The 20,838-nt window shown below is 42.6% G+C and overlaps 1 protein-coding gene across 3 annotated transcripts in view; it reads right to left on the bottom strand.

Moving 5' to 3' along the window:
• Positions 1-9,191, bottom strand: part of C2H5orf47 (chromosome 2 C5orf47 homolog) — a 30,453-nt gene extending 21,262 nt beyond the window's left edge. The window contains exon 1 of one of the 3 annotated variants that reach the window (XM_072990227.2): positions 8,641-9,190. In XM_072990227.2, coding sequence (XP_072846328.2) covers positions 8,641-9,135 — 495 coding nt within the window. In that variant the 5' untranslated portion in view covers positions 9,136-9,190. Of the gene's footprint in view, positions 1-8,640 lie in introns of all 3 variants that reach the window. The other 2 variants (XM_020807190.3, XM_078385780.1) reach the window with 2 other exon arrangements.
• Between the last annotated feature and the right edge of the window lie 11,647 nt (positions 9,192-20,838).

A 20,838-nucleotide genomic window follows, 5' to 3' on the forward strand; every position in this document is an offset into this window, starting at 1 on the left:
TGATACCACTCTGATAGCAGAAAGTGAGGAGGAATTAAGGAAGCTTGTAATGAGGGTGAAAGAGGAGAGTGCAAAAAACGGCCTGAAACTCAACATCAAAAAAACTAAGATCATGGCCACTGGTCCCATCATCTCCTGGGAAATAGAAGGGGAAGATATAGAGGCAGTGACAGATTTTACTTTCTTGGGCTCCATGATAACTGTAGATGGAGACAGCAGCCACGTAATTAAAAGACGCCTGCTTCTTGGGAGGAAAGCGATGACAAACCTTGACAGCATCTTAAAAAGCAGAGACATCACTTTGCTGACAAAGGTCCACATAGTCAAAGCTATGGTTTTTCTTGTTGTGATGTATGGAAGTGAGAGCTGGACCATGAAGAAAGCTGACGGCCGAAGAATTGATGTCTTTGAATTGTGTTGCTGGAGGAGGCACTTGAGAGTCCCCTGGACTGCAAGGAGAACAAACCTATCAATTCTAAAGGAAATCAACCCTGGGTGCTCACTGGAAGGGCAGATCCTGAAGCTGAGGCTCCAGTACTTTGGCCATCTCATGAGAAGAGAAGACTCCTTGGAAAAGACCTTGATGTTAGGAAAGTGTGACGGCAAGAGGAGAAGGGGACGACCGAGGATGAGATGGCTGGACAGTGTCATAGAAGCAACCAACATGAATTTGACACAACTCCGGGAGGCAGTGGAAGACAGGAGGGCCTGGTGTGCTCTGGTCCATGGGATCACGAAGAGTCGGACACGACTAAATGAGTAAACAACGGTTATGCACATAGAACAGAATCAAATTTTGGAGACAGGATAGGAAGGTCTCTAATCCAGGTTGGTTGAGGATCCCTACTGGGGCTCTTGTAGTAAAGACCACCAAGAGTGTGACCAACTTAGGGGGGAGGGTATTTGCAGCAAATTGTACAGGGTCAATTCAGTGATCTTGCACCTGGAGGGTACCCACATCAGATGCCAGTCAGGTTGCCCAGTGTTTGAATCTGGTGTCTTCCACACCAAAACTATTTCTGTTGCAACCAATAAAATTGTTTCCATCACTTCATCCACCTTTCCAAAAATTGTATTGTGTCATTTCTTTGGAGATTGGGAAGTTACATGTCCAAGTACACCAGCTAAGTGGAAAACATGTATGTTAATTCACTTTGACACATGCATCTATCCATATAATTCATAAAGCTATCCCCAATGGTAAAACTACAACATTCTCTCAAGCAACAGAAGTGAAAAAAGGTCCCGAGTTGACTTCAAATATGAACACATAATTCATCTGTACTCAAAAGTACTGTAGGACATTAAACCATTTAAAATTGTTATTCTGTGATACATTCAAAAACTTTTTTTTAATCGCCATCAGAGTCAACAGTCTACTGCGCCAGCAGAGAAAATGGATGAAGCCTTATAATGAGAGCTACAACTATGCCACACTTTGAAATTAAATTATGAGACATATATCTTTGATTTTTTGCAAAATAGATATTGTGTCAAAAGGAGTTAAAATATCCCTCTGAAGGAAATAGTTGTTTTCCTTCTTCATGAACATTCATTTGTAACATTTGAAAGCATTAAATTTGAGCTGATTATTTTGCATATAATAAAACTAATAAAGAGTCATCAATTTAATAAACATGCCTGGTTTTACCTTTAGGCACTAGGTGAGCTTTTCAGAGAGCACAGAAACACATTTATAGTGCAGAATGAAATGTGTCTTTCTACTAATATAGTCTGCTCCCTTCCCTAAGCAAGAAATCCTACAATGTTCACAGTTTCCTAAACTTTTTGACAGAAATGTCCCTTCTTTAAAAAACAAAACAAAACATTGTTAGCCATCTTGCTTCATGACGCAGAAAAAAACTTAAATCCACAACCTAGCTATACCTTAGTTAGAACTAACCAAAAGTCAATACATGTGGGAAAGCTTTCTAAGGTTTGAGAACTGTTCTTCAGACTTGATGGCAAAGTAGGAAATGGAAAGCAAACCGAAAAGTCCATCGATTAGGCCATAACATCCAGTTAATTGCTGGCCCCCTACCAAATGGGTCTCCCTCGAAGGTGAATCCAAAGAAGGGCCTCCTCCAAAGACCAATAAGCTCATAAGGGAAGTACAGTTTTTCAGATGGTCTGTTCCCTAGTCATACAGTATTTACAGATCACAACCAGCACTTTGAACTGTACCTGTGTGTTTAGTCGTTTAGTCGTGTCCGACTCTTCGTGACCCCATGGACCAGAGCACGCCAGGCCCTCCTGTCTTCTACTGCCTCCCGGAGTTGTGTCAGGTTCATGTTGGTTGCTTCGCAGACACTGTCCAGCCATCTCATCCTCGGTCGTCCCCTTCTCCTCTTGCCATCACACTTTCCCAACATCAGGGTCTTTTCCAGGGAGTCTTTTCTTCTCATTAGATGGCCAAAGTACTGGAGCCTCAGCTTCAGGATCTGTCCTTCCAGTGAGCACTCAGGATTGATTTCCTTCAGAATGGATAGGTTTGTTCTCCTTGCAGTCCAGGGGATTCTCAAGAGCCTCCTCCAGCACCACAATTCAAAGGCATCAATTCTTCGGCGGTCTGCTTTCTTTATGGTCCAGCTCTCACTTCCATACATCACAACAGGAAAAACCATAGCTTTGACTATTCGGACTTTTGTTGGCAAGGTGATGTCTCTGCTTTTCAAGATGCTGTCCAGATTTGTCATCGCTTTCCTCCCAAGAAGAAGGCGCCTTTTAATTTCAGGGCTGCTGTCTCCATCTGCAGTGATCATGGAGCCCAGGAAGATAAAATTTGACACTGCCTCCATATCTTCCCCTTGTATTTCCCAGGAGGTGATGGGACCAGTGGCCATGATCTTAGTTTTTTTGATGTTGAGTTTCAGACCGTTTTTTGCACTCTCCTCTTTCACTCTCATTACAAGGTTCTTTAATTCCTCCTCACTTTCTGCCATCAGAGTGGTATCATCTGCATATCGGAGGTTGCTGATATTTCTTCCGGCAATCTTAATTCCGGCTTGGGTTTCTTCCAGTCCAGCCTTCCGCATGATGTATTCTGCATATAAGTTAAATAAGCTGGGGGACAATATACAGCCTTGCCGTACTCCTTTCCCAATTTTGAACCACTCAGTTGTTCCATGACCAGTTCTAACTGTTGCTTCCTGTCCCACATATAGGTTTCTCAGGAGACAGATAAAGTGGTCAGGCACTCCCATTTCTTTAAGAACTTGCCATAGTTTGCTGTGGTCCACACAGTCAAAGGCTTTCGCATAGTCAATGAAGCAGAAGTAGATATTTTTCTGGAACTCTCTGGCTTTCTCCATAATCCAGCGCAAGTTAGCAATTTGGTCTCGAGTTCCTCTGCCTCTTCGGAATCCAGCTTGTACTTCTGGGAGTTCTCGGTCCACATACTGCTGAAGCCTACCTTGGAGGATTTTGAGCATAACCTTGCTAGCGTGCGAAATGAGTGCAATTGTACGGTAGTTGGAGCATTCTTTGGCACTGCCTTTCTTTGGGATTGGGATGTAGACTGATCTTTTCCAATCCTCTGGCCACTGTTGAGTTTTCCAAACTTGCTGGCATATTGAATGTAGCACCTTAACAGCATCATCTTTCAAGATTTTAAATAGTTCAACTGGAATGCCATCACCTCCACTGGCCTTGTTGTTAGCCAGGCTTTCTAAGGCCCACTTGACTTCGCTCTCCAGGATGTCTGGCTCAAGGTCAGCAACTACATTGTCTGGGTTGTCCGGGATATCCTCATCTTTCTGATATAATTCCTCTGTGTATTCTTGCCACCTCTTCTTGACGTCATCTGCTTCTGTTAGGTCCCTCCCATTTTTGTCTTTTATCATGTTCATCTCTGCACAAAATGTTCCTCTAATATGTCCAATTTTCCTGAACAGATCTCTGGTCTTTCCTTTTCTGTTATCTTCCTCTATTTCTTTGCATTGTTCATTTAAGAAGGCCCTCTTGTCTCTCCTTGCTATTCTTTGGAAGTCTGAATTCAAGTTTCTGTAACTTTCCCTATCTCCCTTGCATTTTGCTTCCCTTCTCCTCTCTGCTATTTCTATGGCCTCGTTGGACAGCCACTTTGCTTTCTTGCATTTCCTTTTCTTTGGGATGGTTTTCGTTGCTGCCTCCTGGACAATGTTACGAGCCTCTATCCAAAGTTCTTCAGGCACTCTGTCCACCAAATCTAGTTCCTTAAATCTGTTCTTTACTTCCACTGTGTATTCATAAGGGATTTGGTTTAGATTATACCTGAGTGGCCCAGTGGTTTTTCCTAATCTCTTCAGTCTAAGCTTGAATTTTGCTATGAGAAGCTGATGATCAGAACCGCAGTCAGCTCCAGGTCTTGTTTTTGCTGACTGTATAGAGCTTCTCCATCTTTGGCTGCAGAGAATATAATCAATCTGATTTCGATATTGCCCATCTGGTGATTTCCATGTATAGAGTCGCCTCTTGTGTTGTTGGAAAAGAGTGTTTGTGATGACCAGCTTATTCTCTTGACAAAACTCTATTAGCCTTTGTCCTGCTTCGTTCTGAACTCCAAGGCCAAACTTCCCTGTTGTTCCTTTTATCTCTTGGCTCCCTACTTTAGCATTCCAGTCCCCTAGAATGAGAAGAACATCTTTCTTTGGTGTCAGTTCTAGAAGGTGTTGTAAATCTTCATAGAATTGTTCAATTTCAGTCTCCTCAGCAATGCTGGTTGGTGCATAAACTTGGATTTTTGTGATGTTGAATGGTCTGCCTTGGATTCGTATTGACATCATTCTATCATTTTTGAGATTGTATCCCATTACAGCTTTTCCCACTCTTTTGTTGACTATGAGGGCTACTCCATTCCTTCTACGGGATTCTTGTCCACAATAGTAGATATGATAATCATCTGAGCTGAATTCGCCCATTCCTGTCCATTTTAGTTCACTGATGCCCAGGATGTCGATGTTTATTCTTGCCATCTCCTGTTTGACCACCTCCAGCTTCCCAATGTTCATAGATCTTACATTCCAGGTTCCTATGCAGTATTTTTCTTTGCAGCATTGGATTTTCCTTTCACTTCCAGGCACGTCCACAGCTGAGCGTCCTTTCGGCTTTGGCCCAACCACTTCATTAGCTCTGGAGCTACTTGTACTTGTCCTCCGCTCTTCCTCAGTAGCATGTTGGACGCCTTCCGACCTGAGGGGCCCATCTTCCAGCGTCATATCTTTTAGCCTTTTGTTTCTGATCATGGGGCGTTCTTGGCAAAGATACTGGAGTGGCTTGCCATTTCCTACTCCAGGTGGATTGCGTTTAGTCGGAACTCTCCACTATGTCCTGTCCGTCTTGGGTGTCCCTGCACGGCATAGCCCATAGTTTCTCTGAGTTACTCAAGCCCCTTCGCCACGACAAGGCAGCAATCCATGAAGAACTTCTCCCAGTGAACTGTACCTAGAAACAGACTAGTAGCCAATTAAGCTGCTGTAGAACAAAGTTCAATGTTCACTATAACCAACCATGATCCACAGTGTAGCCAAACCATTCCACAATGAGGAATCAAACTCCCAACCTTTAGCTCTGTAGCCAGATACCTAAACCACTGGGCTATCCAACAGTTCACGTGTCCACATCCAGCACAAATTGTGGTTCATTCTCAGAACAGCTTCCTTGGATTTCGTTAGAGTTGGATGTTGTCAACCTATCATCAGCATTGTATCACACCACACACACACCACAACTCAGAATAACTTCTCCCAGTGGTTTCAATAACATAGGTTCCAAGATAGAAGAATTTTGATGAACGTCATAGGCCAAAAACCAGTGACAAACAGGAACACCCCCCCCCAGCACTTTACTACTACAGAAAGAAATGGAACTACTATAAAATAGTGCCTCCACATCCTAAGGCAGACAGAAGACACATGATACCATGGCTGATGATACTGAAACTTGCTGAGACATTCAGCAGAAGAAAGAAAGAAGATAAGAAAGCACATTCCCCTGTCCTGTTCCCAGCACAGATTATCTGTCAAGTAAGGATGGGATGAATGCTTAGATTTTTTTTTTCTCATTGTTTTTGCTCTGGTGAAAAAAGCTCTCAGCTATTGCAAGATTTTTCACTATTGAATGGGGAGGGGAGAGCAAGGGTTTTCCTTCATCGATAGCAGCATTATGGTGGAAGGGTGGATGGAATTATTTTTGTGCAAAAGAAAACTGTTGTATTTCATGTTAAAAGTTTTATTTTGAACAAAATGCACATCCTGAAATAAAATGATGAAATGAAAAAATGACCCCAAACTCTGGGGATCTTGTTCAGTGAAGAGAAATTGGGTTGGTTGGTTGGTTTGTTTTTGTTTTGTTCTCACCTGCAAGAAGAAAACGAGCATGAATTTATACCCCTCCTGCTAAACAACCAAAGCAGACACAGTTCTATATTTAGTATGGAAAACAAATTCAAAGCAATTTGGCAATCCTTATCCAGAAACCACTTTACTATCTTTCTAAATGTGCTTTAAGGACATCAGAGCCTATTCCACCATCAGTTTAGCATGCCTCATGCAGAGGCATCCCACTGCTGTTTATAAGAATTTGTAGATGAGAGAGAGCAGACATTGTAAAACATTTAAATTGTCATCCTCAGCATCCACACGATGTCTCCTGGCAGCCAGGTTCATGTATGTATGTATGTATGTATGTATGTATGTATGTATGTATGTATGTATGTATGTATGTATGTATGTATGTATGTATGTATGTATGTATGTATGTATGTATGTATGTATGTATGTATGTATGTATTTATTTATTTATTTATTTATTTATTTATTTATTTATTTATTTAATTTATACCCCACCCATCTAGACTGAAGTCTACCCTGGGCAGCTAAAAATTAAAAATGGTATAAAAACAATATAATTAAATTAAAAACAATAGTAATATAGTTCAAGATGGGGTGGGGGAATTCCAGTGATGACAGGAGGGAAAGCCTGCCTAAAGAGCCAGTTCTTTAGTTTGCTCTTAAAAACATCCACTGAGGGAGCCAGACAGATCTCTGCGGGCAGAGCGTTCCAATGGCAAGGGGCCACTGCCAAGAAGGCCTGGTTTCTTGTTCTTTCTCTCTGGGCCTCCCTCAGCATTAGGCCCCTCAGCCACCCTTCCTGGCTAGAATGAGTGGTTTGGGTAGATCTAGGTGGGAGGAGGCGTTCCACTAGATTTTGAGGTCCTAAACCATTTAGGGCTTTATATGTCATCATTAACACTTTGAAATCAATGTGGAAACAAACAGGCAGCCAATGCAAGGCAGCCACAGTGAGGCAAATGTGCTGATATTTTCTCATCCCACTGAGAAGTCTGGCCGCCGCATTCTACACCATTTGAAGCTTCCACATGAATCTCAAAGGTAGCACCACGTAGAGTGCATTACAGTAGTCTAATCTTGAGATTACAAGCGCATGGACCAGAGTGGTGAGTGCCCCAACATCAAGATACTGTAGGGACGCAGCTGGACAATCCACCACAGATGGAAATACGCAGAGCAGACCACTGAAGCCCATTCTCCTCTTTCCTTCACACTTTCCTAATATCAGGGTGTTTTCCAGGGAGTCTTCTCTTCTCATGTGATGGCCAAAGTATTGGAGCCTCAGCTTCAGGATCTGTCCTTCCAGTGAGCACTTAGGATTGATTTCCTTCAGAATTGATAGGTTTGTTCTCTTTGCATTCCAGGGGACTCTCAAGAACCTCCTCCATCACCACAATTCAAAAGCATCAGTTCTTCAGTGGTCAGCCTTCTTTATGGTCCAGCTCTCACTTCCATACATCTCTACTGGAAAAACTATAGCTTTGATTATGTGGACCTTTGTTGGCAAGGTAATGTCTCTGCTTTTTAAGATGCAATCTAGGTTTGTCATCGCTTTCCTCCCAATGAGCAGGCGTCTTTTAATTTCGTGGCTGCTGTCACCATCTGCAGTGATCATGGAGCCCAAGAAAGTAAAATCTGTCACTGAAACATAATCTGAAACATTATGAACTTGGTAGAGGTATCCACTGAACTGGCAGAACGGTGCTGTGCCATCCAAGAGAACATACTGGTGAACAGCAGATTTTAAAAATATACATGAAAATGCTCAGAAATGTCTCCACTCCATACAGTTTTATAACCAAGATTATTCTGGATCACAGAGGTGCCTGGCCATGCTAAGACAGAACTATTTAAAGTTAAGATATGTGATTAATATCTTCAGGATGATGAAGAAGCCTTTCATAGTGGAAAATCACTACCAGATCACTGCTGCTGATTCCAATCAGGCAACAGGACCGGTAGTGATGATTTTACAATATTAAAGGCTTCCCTCCATTCTGAGGATCTGAAAACCTTTCCCAGGACAAAAGGGTTCCCTAGGGAGCCCCAGAACCTGAAAAAGGGTGGGGCAGAGTTAGGAACATTTAAATTAAACTAAACCAAAGGGCATCATTGCTGAGTGATCACATCATCACTATTTACATGGTGGAGTTGTACCGACTACATTTCAACCACAGAGTTGCTGTTCTGAGGGAATAAATGAAGAAGAAAAGCAGACTCAGTACACTGCCCTTGACCTATGAGGGATAAAAATTAACACATAAATAAATAACCACAATAATGAATGTGCTTGCCCCTTCATACCAGTTACCTTTTGACCAGTGGAGGCTGGGAAAATTAAATCTCCTCTCTTCCTGTTCCACTCTTGATTCAGAGAGGGTAGTAATTCTTCTGTCCTGGCCCTTCGGCCTTCAGGAAGCTTTCTGGCTTTGAACCTCTTGGCCTGGCCTGCTTTGCTCAGCGCCCCCCTCTCACAAGCACCTTCCACTTGCTTAGCCGAAGTGGCTCGAAGCAAGTGTGGGCCCCGTGGGTCCTTTGAGGAAGGAGAAGGGGCTGCTGCACCTCCTGAACCTGTCCCGTCAGAAATGGCTGAGGGCACCTCAGCTGTGAGACAGGAGGCCTGGGCGCTTGTCAGAGCCACTTTCTCTTGCTCCCTGAGGTGGTGGCAGCTGTTGCTGCCACTATAGTGAATCACATTGCCAGAGCGGTGGTGGCCAAAACTATTGACGTAAACGATCTGGAATCTCTCTCGGCCAAAGCGAGACCCAGAAGCAGGCTTCATGCTAGTGGGCCGCACCCGTGGCATTACACAGGAGGGACTCAAAAGTTTCCTCCCCCTCCTTAGCACCACAGGGAGGTGTTAGGGCTGATCCAAAAGCACAGGGGAGAGCAGTGGGAGAGGCTACAAGCTGAGAAATAGCGTTTGTGGATGAGAAAATGGTAGGGTTTTTTTTTCCACATTTGGTGCATGGGAAATAAGCACTTACATAGACATCTTGTACTAAGATGATGCATGAATGACTCATACTGCAGCTGCAAGGAGTAAGCAGCTTGTTTCTTGTGAAAAAGAGAGAGGAAGATAGGGAATGTAGCATCAAAATATTCCAGCTTCTTGCCTTGAAAAAAAAACACCCATTTACACTTACCCTGCTTCCCCGTAATAAGACCTAACCTGAAAATAAGCCCTAGTATGATTTTTCAGGATGCCATAATATAAACCCTAAACCAAAAAATAATCCCCAGTTAAATGAAAGCCCACCCTCCACCATTGTGCAGCAACCAGAAGAAGATCACACAACTGTATTTGAATAAATGTAAAATGTACATCAATTTTTTAAAAAAACACACAGGTAGGGTATGTATGAATGAATGAATGAATGAATGAATGAATGAATAAATAAATAAATAAATAAATAAATAAATAAATAAATAAATAAATAAATAAATAAATAAAAGCCTTTATGCATTTTTTGGAGCAAAGATTAATGTAAGACCCTGTCTTGTTTTCGGGAAAACACAGTAGATCATCACTTGACTGGTTTTTAAACAGGAATCTGAAGCAACACAGACAGATCATGCACCGAGTTCATTGGAGCAGTAGGACCTGGACTGTAATGCAGATTTTCCCTGCCCCACACCAGATCTAGTCAGCTCGGTTTGGAAAGAAAAGTTATCAATATCTTGCTATAATGATCAGGACCTCCTTTTGTTAGATCAGAAGAGAAGATATATTAGACAGAATAGGAACAGTGCTGATAAATTTAATAATCATGTTCTGTGAGGGTTGGCTGCAGTAAGGCAGTGATTTGGTGCTGCTAGGCTGGAAAAAATCCCCACATAGCCCTTTTCTTCTGCTGCTAGTTTATATATACTTCAGAGAGAAAGCAATCACATAATTGCTTTATATGCAGTTCTGAGATTTGAAAAGTGTTACTTTAATGAAAAAAATCCAGCTTATCAGGTTCATGAAGGGAGGGGCAGAAGAGCCTGTAATGGCTACTGCAGACGGTAGGAAAAGCTAGATATTCTGGGATCCAAAGAGATATGTCTGAGGCAAGCCTAGCATTTGGCAGAGTGAGGAAAGTACATCAAGTGACAGATGGAGGGATGCCCCCTTCCCCCAATGTTCCTCTAGAATTGCTGCTATATTAACCATGTTCTGCCTAGATTCTAGTCTTGTCACCTGCTGCCCGCTTACATCATTAGCTGCCCTAAAAGCCAGCAGGACACGAAGAAACAGAAACATAGAGTAAAATATATAATCACTGATCTGCTCAGCAGGTTTGCAGGAAATGAATCTGCTTCTGCTTTTCATGCTGCTCAGCCAATTAGCGAAGTTACACAGCTATGATCAAAAATTTCAGACAGGGCCTATGAGATTTAAATTGTACTGTAGAGCGACCATCCATTTCTGCATTGTACATGCACGTACAGCAAGAAACTGCAAAGCAGCATTGCTATCAAATGGTTAAAGGCTTAAAGAGGCAATCCTCAGCCCTTCGTGCTAGATGTGGTAAGACAAGGTAGAAAAAGCATTTTGTGACCTAATTGTAACCCAGGGACATCCAGCTGCACATTTTATTTTATTTTATTTTATTTATATACCACCCATCTGGCAGCCAGGGCCACTCTTGCGATTTACAACAAAGGGACACGTAGTCTGGGCAGTTTCCAAATAATGGAAAGTCACAATGTAGATTTGGCAAGAAGTCATTTTCTATTCATTGTATGGAGTGAATAAAAATAGAGAATGCTTATTTTTAAAACCAAAAAGCATTGCATCTTCTTAATTAATTTTTAGGTCACAATCTTAAGTGTATGGCTCTAGCAGGGAAAAGCTTTCCCTTTTCCTTATAAAAAGAGCTGCAAATACACACAGATGTAGATATACCCCAGTATTTTTTCCCAAGTAGTTTTACAACTCTAATGAGGCAAAGGCTGTAAAAGGGATATTATTACTTCCAAAGTAACAAAATCACTGTGATCTGCCTTTGCTGAAAGCAGATAGCTGGTATGTTAAAGTGTATGTGCATATATGTGTATGCCAGACACAAAATACGGTAGAGTAATTTTGTCTTTCAGGCTATAAGTCATCCTAAATCTATTTACCCAGGAATACATCTTATTAAACTCAGTGCTCATTTACTTCTGACCAGACATGTATAGTACAGGCCTGCAATGTTAACTGACTTTTAAAAGGGCGCATTCTGCTCAGAGACCAGCAGTCGTAAGATCGAATCCATGCGACGGAGTGAGCTCCTGTCACTTGTCCCAGCTCCTGCCAACCTAACAGTTCTAAAGCATGTAAATGCGAGTAGATAAATAGGTACCACCACGGTGGGAAGGTAACGGCATTCCATGTCTAGTCACGCTGGCCACGTCACCACAAAAATGTCTACGGACACACGCTGGCTCTACATGAGCACTGCACCCTAGAGTCGGACACAACTGGACTAAATGTCAAGGGGAACCTTTACCTTTACCTTACACCTTATTGAACTCAGTGTTCACTTACCCGGCAGAACACCTTCTCCTACCTAGATCTACTCGAGTCACTTGACAGAGCCAGGAAAGACGGCTGAGGGGCCTGACACCGTGAGAGGCCCGGAAAGAAAGAACAAGAAACTGGGCCTTCTCAGCAGGGGCCCCTCGACTTTGGAACAGCTTGCCGCCAGAGATCTGCCTGGCACCCTCGCTGAGTGTTTTTAAGAGTCAATTAAAAATTTGGCTCTTTAGGCAGGTCTTCCCTCCGGCCAATTCTTGATACATTCTTGCTTTTGTTGTTTATTCTTCCATCTTGATCATATTATTATAGTAGATATTAATTGTTCTATTTGTTTGTGCACAATATGTTGTGAGCTGCCCTGAGTAGACTCCTGTCTAGAAGGGCGGGATATAAATCCATTAATTAATTAATTAATAGGTAAGGAAGTGGTAAAAGAACACCTAGCTGCTTTGAATTAGTTCACGTCTCCTGGACTGGATGGTTTACATCTTAGGGTACTAAAAGAACTGGCAGATGTTATCTTAGAACCATTGTGGAGAAGTCCTGGAGCACAGGCAAACTGCCAGAGGACTGGAAAAGAGCTGATGTGGTTCCAGTCTTCAAAAAGGGGAAAAAGTGGATCCAGGAAACTACAGACCAATCATCTTGACATCAATACCTGGGAAAATCCTGGAAAAAATAATCAAGCAGCAGATTTCAGGGGGTGTTTTATTTTTTCCTGTAAATAAATAAAAAATTTACGTTTATTCAAATACAGTCATGTCATCTTCTTCTGGTTGCTGCACAATGGTGGAAGGTAGGGTTTCACTTCACTGGGGATTATTTTTGGGGTAGAGCTTATATTACAAGCATCCTGAAAACTCATACTAGGACTTATTTTCAGGTTAGGTCTTATTTTCAGGGAAACAGGGTAGAAAATAACAGGGTGATTACTAGAAGCCAACATGGGTTTGTTAAGAACTGGTCATGCCAAACAAATCTTATTGCCTTCTTTGATAAAGTGACTAAATTAGTGGACCAAGCAAACACAATAGATATAGTAGACTTAGACTTCAGCAAGGCATTTGATAAGGTAGACCACAACCTACTTCTGCATGAGATAGAACAAAGTGGGATAGACAGCACAGTTACCAGATGGATTTGCAGCTGGCTAACCAACCTCACCCAACGTGTGGTCCTCAATAGAACCACATCTATGTGGAGGGAAGTGTGCAGTGGGGTCCCTCCAGGTTCTATCTTGGGCCCAGTGCTCTTCCACATCTTCTTAAATGACCTGGATGAGGGGATTGAAGGAGCACTCATCAAATTTGCTGATGACACAAAGCTGGGGGGAATTGCTAGTATTTTGGAAGATAGACTGAATATTTAGACGATCTAGACAGACTTGAACATTGGGCCCTATCCAATAAGATGCAGTTCAGTGGTGGGAAAAGTAATGTCCTGCACTTAGGCAGGAGAAACCAGATGGACAGGTATAGGATAGGTGGTACCTGGCTCGACAGCAGTACAGTGGTGCCTCGCATTGCGATATTAATTCGTTCCGCAAAAATCGCTGTTGAACGAAAACATCGCTATGCGATATTTAAAAGCCCATAGAAACGCATTAAAACCTGATTAATGCATTCCTAGGGGTTTAAAACTCACCGTTCAGTGAAGATCCTCCACAGCGCGGCCATTTTCGGTGCCTTTTAAGCGAGGAATCCATCCCAGAAAACAGCAGGCGGCCATTTTGAAACCGCCGATCAACTGTGCAAAAATGGTCGCTTTATGATGATCGGTTCCCAAAGCAGGGAACCGATCATCGCAAAGTGAAATTCCCCCATAGGGAACATCGCAAAGCACTCGCTTTTGCAATCGCAAAAAGTTCATCGCAAAGCGATTTCATCGCTAACCGGAGTGCTTGCTAAGCGAGGCACCACTGTACCTGTGAGAGGGATTTAGGTGTCCTGGCAGCCTAAGGATGAATCAGCAATGTGCTGCAGCTGCCAAGAAAGCCAACACAGTCCTAGGCTGCATCCACAGGGGGATAGTATCAAGATCAGGGGAAGTGATAGTACCACTCTATACCGCATTGGTGAGGCCGCACTTGGAGTGCTGTGTCCAGTTCTGGTCACCACAATACAAAAAAGATGCTGAGGCCCTGGAAGAGGTGCAGAGAAGAGCAACAACGATGATCAAGGGACTGGAGGCTAAATCCTCTGAAGAATGACTCAAAGAACTAGGTCTGTTTAGCTTAACAAAGAGAAGACTGAGGGAAGACATGACAGCACTCTTCCAATATCTTAAGGGTTGCCGCAGGGAAGAGGGCATTGATTTATTCTCCATTGCGTCTGAGGGTAGGACAAGAACCAATGGGTCGCAACTTGTCAGAGGGAGCTACAACCTGGAAATAATGAGGAATTTCCTAACAGTCAGAACCATTAAGCAGTGGAATAGCTTGCCTCCTGATGTTGTGGGTGCCCCATCACTGGAGGTTTTCAAGAAAAGATTGGACAGCCATCTGTCTGGGATGGTATGAGCTCTCCTGCCTTGGGCAGGGGGTTGGACTAGAAGACCTCCAAGGTCTCTTCCAATTCTATGATGATTCTATGACATTAGAGCATTAGTCTGTGTGCTTGAATTATAATGAAATGACTCTCTAATTAACAGTGGCTGAAATTCTATTTGTATAAATTATGTCATGTAAGGCTTTTTTAAAGAAGTCAGTTTTAATGAACTTGGAACAAGAATAAGTAAAGTCCCATGGAAGGAGATCCTTAAAAAAAGGAGTCCAGGAAGGGTGGAGCTCCTAAAAAAACGAAATTCTAAAGGCACAACTATAAACAATTCCACCAAGAAAAAAAGGTGAAGGATATAAAAAAAAAGGCCAGTGTAGCTTCACAAAAATACTCAGAGAGGGCCTGAGAACAAAAAAAAGACACATATAAGAAGGAAGGCCAGGTCACAAAGAAAGAGTACAGACCAAGGAACTGCAGAGATGGTATTAGGAGGGCAAAAGCAGAGAATGAGATGAGGCTAGCCAGAGACATTAAAAACAACAAAAAAGCCTTCTTCAGGTATGTGCGTAGCAAAAGACAAAGAAAACAGTGGCTCAGCTACTCAATGGAGATGGAAAAATCATAACAGAAGACAAAGAAAAGGCAGAAGCTTTCTATTTTAGCCCAAAGGACAGACTAGGATTCTCCATACAAATGTGAAGTACAGGTGGAGGGGACAAGATTGCAGCTGGAGATTGATAAACAAATAGTCAAGGAATACCTTATTAGCTTCAATGAATTCAAATCTCCAAGGCCAGATGAACTGCATCCAGGAGGATGAAGGAACTGGCTGAAGAATGCTCAGAAACACCATCCATTATTTTCTTGAAATCATGGGAAATGGGTGAGGTGCCAAATAGAATCATAGAGTTAGAAGAGACCACTGAGGTCATCCGGTCCAACCCTCTGGCATGCGGGAACATCCATCAGAGTACTCCCAACAGATGGCCATCCAACCTCTGCTTAAAAACCTCCAAAGGAGGAGACTCCACCACCCTTCGAGGGAGCCTATTCCACTGCTGGACAGCTGTGACTATCAGGAAGTTCTTCCTAATGTTCAGATCGAATCTCTTTTCCTGTTGTTTGAAACCATTGCTCCGTGTCCTAGTCTCTGGAGCCCTGGAAAACAAACCTGTCCCCTTCTCAACATGACATCCTTTCAAATATTTAAACATTATTTATTTAACTTATATGCTGCCCACATTACCCAAAGGTCTCTTGGGTATCATGTCCCCTCTTAACCTTCTTTTTTGTACGGCTAAACATTCCCAACTCCCTAAGTCGCTCCTCATAGGACATGGCTTCCAGACTTTTAACCATTTTAGTCGCCCTACTCTAGACACATTCCAGGTTGTCTACATCTTTTTTGAATTGAGGTGCCCAGAATTGAACACAATACTCCAGGTGAGGTCTGACCAAATGATTGGGGTAGGGCTAATGTTATCTATAAAAAGGGGCAAAAAGGAGGAGCCTGTGAACTACAGACCAATCAGCCTGACACCAATCCAAGGGAAAATTCTGGAAGAGATTATAAAGTGGTTACAATACAAACAACTAGAAAACAACACAGTAATAACTAGAAGCCAACACAGATTTGTCAAGAACAAATCCTGCCAGACTAATCTGATCTCATTTTTTGATTGGGTAACCTCCCTGACAGACAGAAGGAATGCTGTAGACGTCATATATTTTGACTTCAGCAAGGCTTTTGACAAAGTGCCCCATGATACTCTGATTAACAAGTTAACTAAGTGTGGGCTGGATAGAACAACTGTTAGATGGATACACAGTTGGCTACAGAATCACACTCAGAGGCTGATGATTAATGGCTCCATCTCAAATTGGGAGGAGGTAACAAGTGGGGTACCCCAGGACTTAGTCCTGGGCGCAGTGCTATTCAATATTTTTTATTAATGACCTGGAGCAGGTGATACAGAGAATGCTAATCAGATTTGCAGATGACACAAAATTGGGTGGAATAACTAACACCCTGGAAGTCAAAAACAAAATTCAAAATGATCTGGATAGGCTTGAGCACAGGGCTGAAAATAACAATGAACTTCAACAGGGATAAGTGCAAAGTACTGCATCTAGGAAAAAGAAACCAAACACAAAACTACAAGATGTGGGCTACCTGGCTCAGTGATACTACAAGCGAGGAGGATCTTGGAGTTGTAGATCACAAACTGAATATAAGCCAGCAGTGTGATGTGGCTATAAAAAAAGGCAAATGCTATTTTACACTGCATTAAAAGAAGTATAGTCTCCAAATACTGCAAGGTACTAGTTCCCCTCTGTTTGGCACTGGTTAGGCCTCATCTTGAGTATTTCATCCAGTTCTGGACACCGCACTTCAAGAAGGATGCTGACAAATCGAAACAAGTTCAGTGAAAAGCAACAAGGAGGATCAGGGGGCTGGAAACCCATCCTTATGAGGAAATCCTGAAAGAACTGGCCATGTCTAGCCTTGAGAAAAGAAGTCTGAGGGGTGATATGATAGCACTTTTCAAATATTTGAAAGGCTCTCATACAGAGGAGGGGCAAGATCTGTTCTGGGTCATCCCAGAGTGCAGGACATGCAACAGTGGGCTCAGATTTCAGCTGCATATCAAGAAACACTTCCCAACTGTTAGAGCAGTAAGGCAGTGGAACCAATTACCTTGAGAGGTGGTGAGTGCTCCAACACTGGAGGCATTCAAGAGAAATGTAGACAACTGCATGTCAGATCTACTTTGATTTGTATTCTTGAACTGAGCAGGGGGTTGGATTCAATGGCCTTACAGGCCTCTTCTAACTTCATGATACTATGATTCTATGTCAGTAACTTTATTTATTTTATTTAAACAAATCACCACTGCTGGGATGACTTTAGTCTGCAGGGACTTTAGGTAATTAAATAACTTCCTCCATCCATGCTGTGGACCCAATGGGATCCTGACAACAAAAAGAATAATACAGGAGCCATGGTTTCCTAAATATTTAATTGGGAAGTATTTAATTTCTTTTTTTAAAAAAAAATCATCCTGGCAGATAATATCATCTGCTTCATACTTTGCAATTCATATGAAAAGATTTCAGCATTATTTTAACCCATTTCAAATGTAGCCCTTTCCTTGTTGACCCGTTTACACACTTTGTTTGGACATGAAATGTACAATGATTTTCTTGGAAATCTTCTCAGCTTTAAATGTATTGCCGTTTCTTACTTACCTGAACAATCTATGAGTGCCTTTTCGACTATGCTTCCCAGTAGTGGGCAAGGGGATGCACTCGTATGGGGCAGCAGGAGGGGGGTGCCTAGATAGGGTTGCTAGGTCTCTGGGTGCTGGTTTAGTCTCAGGGAATTGCTATGGTTCTCCAGGTCTACAGAAACAGAGTAGGCAGCTCTAGAGGGGAAGGTATGGTTTCATTACTCTCCTGTAGACTGCCAATTCATGTCAGCATAAAGGAGATTATGCATGTCTTTTGTGCATATTTCTTCAGGACACAGTGTAGGAAATCCACATTGTCTGTCCTCCATGCACACATATTATTTCACAATTGTTACACAAGAGACGCCCCACAAGTTTCATGATTTGGCACTGAAGTCTCAGGGATGCTGCCAACCCTACCCTGGATCATCTTGCAACATAGCAGAAACCCTGTGTTCACTTTGGGTGCGCTGCATGAAGAAACTACGGGCTTGCTCTGTCTAGCCCAAGCAAGTCATTGGAGGGCTTCAGCAGGTGGGGCTTTGTTGGATGGACAAGCAAAATATCTAACAGGGCCCACCATGTGTTTCAGCCTCTTTTTCCTGGGCTTCTCACCCTCCTTAGAGGCTTTGTCGTCTGGTATTTGTTACAGAACTTTACAAACTGCCAGCTTCCTGGGGGTGGGAAGGAATTTTATTTAAGACTGGATTGGCCACAGGCTCAGCGTTCTCCCCTTGTCCTTACTAACCAATGTTTACCTGCCACATTTGAAACTTTGTTAATGTATGCACAATTCAGTGTCACAGCTTGCTTTAATGGAGGCAATTGGACATTGTCCAGGATCTACCATATTTCTGGGGTAAGTGAAAGGTAGGCTTATCTGCTCACCACAAAAGGAGATCCCCATAAGAGGCCCCAGGACAGCACCAGCATGACTCAGGGGTTAGAGTACCTCTCAAAGGGAACAGAAGGTACCCAAAAGTAGATCTGCATCCTTTATTTATTTATTTATTTATTTATTTATTTATTTAATTTATATGCCGCCCACTCTACCCAAAGGTCTCTGGGCGGCTTACAACAATTAAAATTCAATGCAATAAAATAAAATGATTAAAATACAATTAAAATACAATTAAAATTGCCATCATTTAAGACCCACAGTTAATGTTATTTCAATTAAAAGCCTTCTGGAACAAGAAGGTTTTGACCTGGCGCCGAAATATCATCAGTGTCGGCGCCAGGCGAATTTCAGTTGGGAGGGCGTTCCATAGTCTGGGGGCAGCTGCCGAGAAGGCCCTTTGTCTACAAGCCATCCCTCTTACCTCCTTGAGGGATGGCTCTTTCAAAAGGGCCCCCTGGCTAGATCTTAACAGCCGGGTAGGCTCATATGGAAGGAGGCGGTCCTTCAAGTATCCAGGGCCCGAGCCATTTATTATGGATCTCTCATCCTGCCCTTTCATTATGGCTTCCCCAAGCACTGGCCCAGGATGGGAAAACTCAATGACAGGCAGATGGATTCTTTGCTTTGGGCAACAAAATGTCTTGGACCAGTCTTGAATATATCAGACAGGGCCTCCAAACCACCAACACTACTTTAAATTCCACCTTAAACAACCCCACTTTGGAAAACTCACTTGCAGTTTTCTCAGTCATACTCATCCTGCCATCCACCACACACACAGCACCACAATAATCTAACCATTTAATTGCAAACTTTGTAATCATCAGGGAAAATACTGATTTGTGAAAGGGCCTGAACTGCAGAAGAGTATTGATATAGAGCCCTCCGTAATGTAATGGTCTAGCTCAGGGGTCTCCAAACTAAGACCCGCAGACCACATCCGGCCTGTCTTTCTGTTTTATCTGGTCCATTCCCTTCAGCCTGTGTGTGCAGGCGGGGTCGGGGTGAGTGTGGGCATCCATGCTGGGGTGTATGTGGGGTGTGTGCAGGTGTGCATGTGGGTGTCCGTGGGGGTGCATGCATGTGTACACATGCACGCACACATTCTTGTTCCTTCAGCCCTCAAAAATGTTGAAAATATCCAGTGTGACCCTCACGGTCAAAAGTTTGGAGACCCCTGGTCTAGCTAATCCTTCAGGCACACAAGTATTGAGGCAAGAAACAGGAATATCATATTCATTGCACTGGTCCACTGGGAAAGCTTAACTTGACTATTGAGTTCCAACAAAAGATTAGAGGAAGGTAAAGCATAGAAAGCTTCTTAGTTAAACAGACTACAGTTTGGCTATCTTCACAAATCATAAGCCAAAGTAATGTATAAATCAGATGTTTCCTGAATACCAACTGAATTTTATGCTCTTCCTCTATTGGCCATATATTTATTCTCTGTTACTGTAACATGCAGGACTAGAACCAATAGGTTGAAACTTTGGGGATACAGATTTTGGCTAAACCTAGGAAGAAATATCCAAACTCAATAGCTGTTGAACAGTAAAGAAACTGAAATGGGGAGCTTTCTGTTTCTGGAGGTATAAAGCAGATGACCATTTGTCAGGGATGCTGAAGTTGCATCCTGCAACTTCATGCGCTGAGCATCTGGCTGAGTGAGATAGCCTTATGATGATGATCCTGTATTAGTTCCCATATCAGAAGCACTCTGCATCTGTGTACTAAGGCATATTGCTAGGGCACATAAGCTTTAGCATTAATGACCTACTGGAGGGCTTCCCAAATACAACTGGCTGGCCACTGTGTGTGCAAAACACTGATGTAGATGTAATTTTGGTTTGATCCTGCAACATTTTTCTTAGTCCCTTCTATCTCTTGGGATTCCTGGGGGAGGGGGGGCAAAAGAGGAGAGACCAAAAATGTTGCAGTCAGTTCATAGTTGTAAAATGATACAACAGTTAATGTAATTTAACAAACCTGACCCAAGCACATTCTGAATCTGTATTTATTGCTTTTCACATAAACGAAAACTCAACAGCTGTAGTTTCGATTGCAATGAGCTATCAGAATGGGCTGTGCAGTGATCATATTTCATAATCACAGTGATATAGTTTATCCAGGTTTGTTTTTGTTTTAATGATAACATGAGCACTGCTTGGTGTGGGGCTCCCTTCAGTCTGAAGCTTTTCTTTACATATGCTTTCATGGGTTCAAAGTATAGCCGGAGAGTATTAAGTGTTGTTCAGAGATAAACCATAAGATGGCAGCCTTAGCTGTTGAACCACACACACACACACCTCTCTACATCTGTTAAATGAAGTATTTCAATAAAAATCTGTGAAAGAAATCATTATAAGAAATCTAT

This window comes from Pogona vitticeps, chromosome 2 (genome assembly GCF_051106095.1).
Source record: "Pogona vitticeps strain Pit_001003342236 chromosome 2, PviZW2.1, whole genome shotgun sequence".
NCBI lineage: Eukaryota > Metazoa > Chordata > Lepidosauria > Squamata > Agamidae > Pogona > Pogona vitticeps.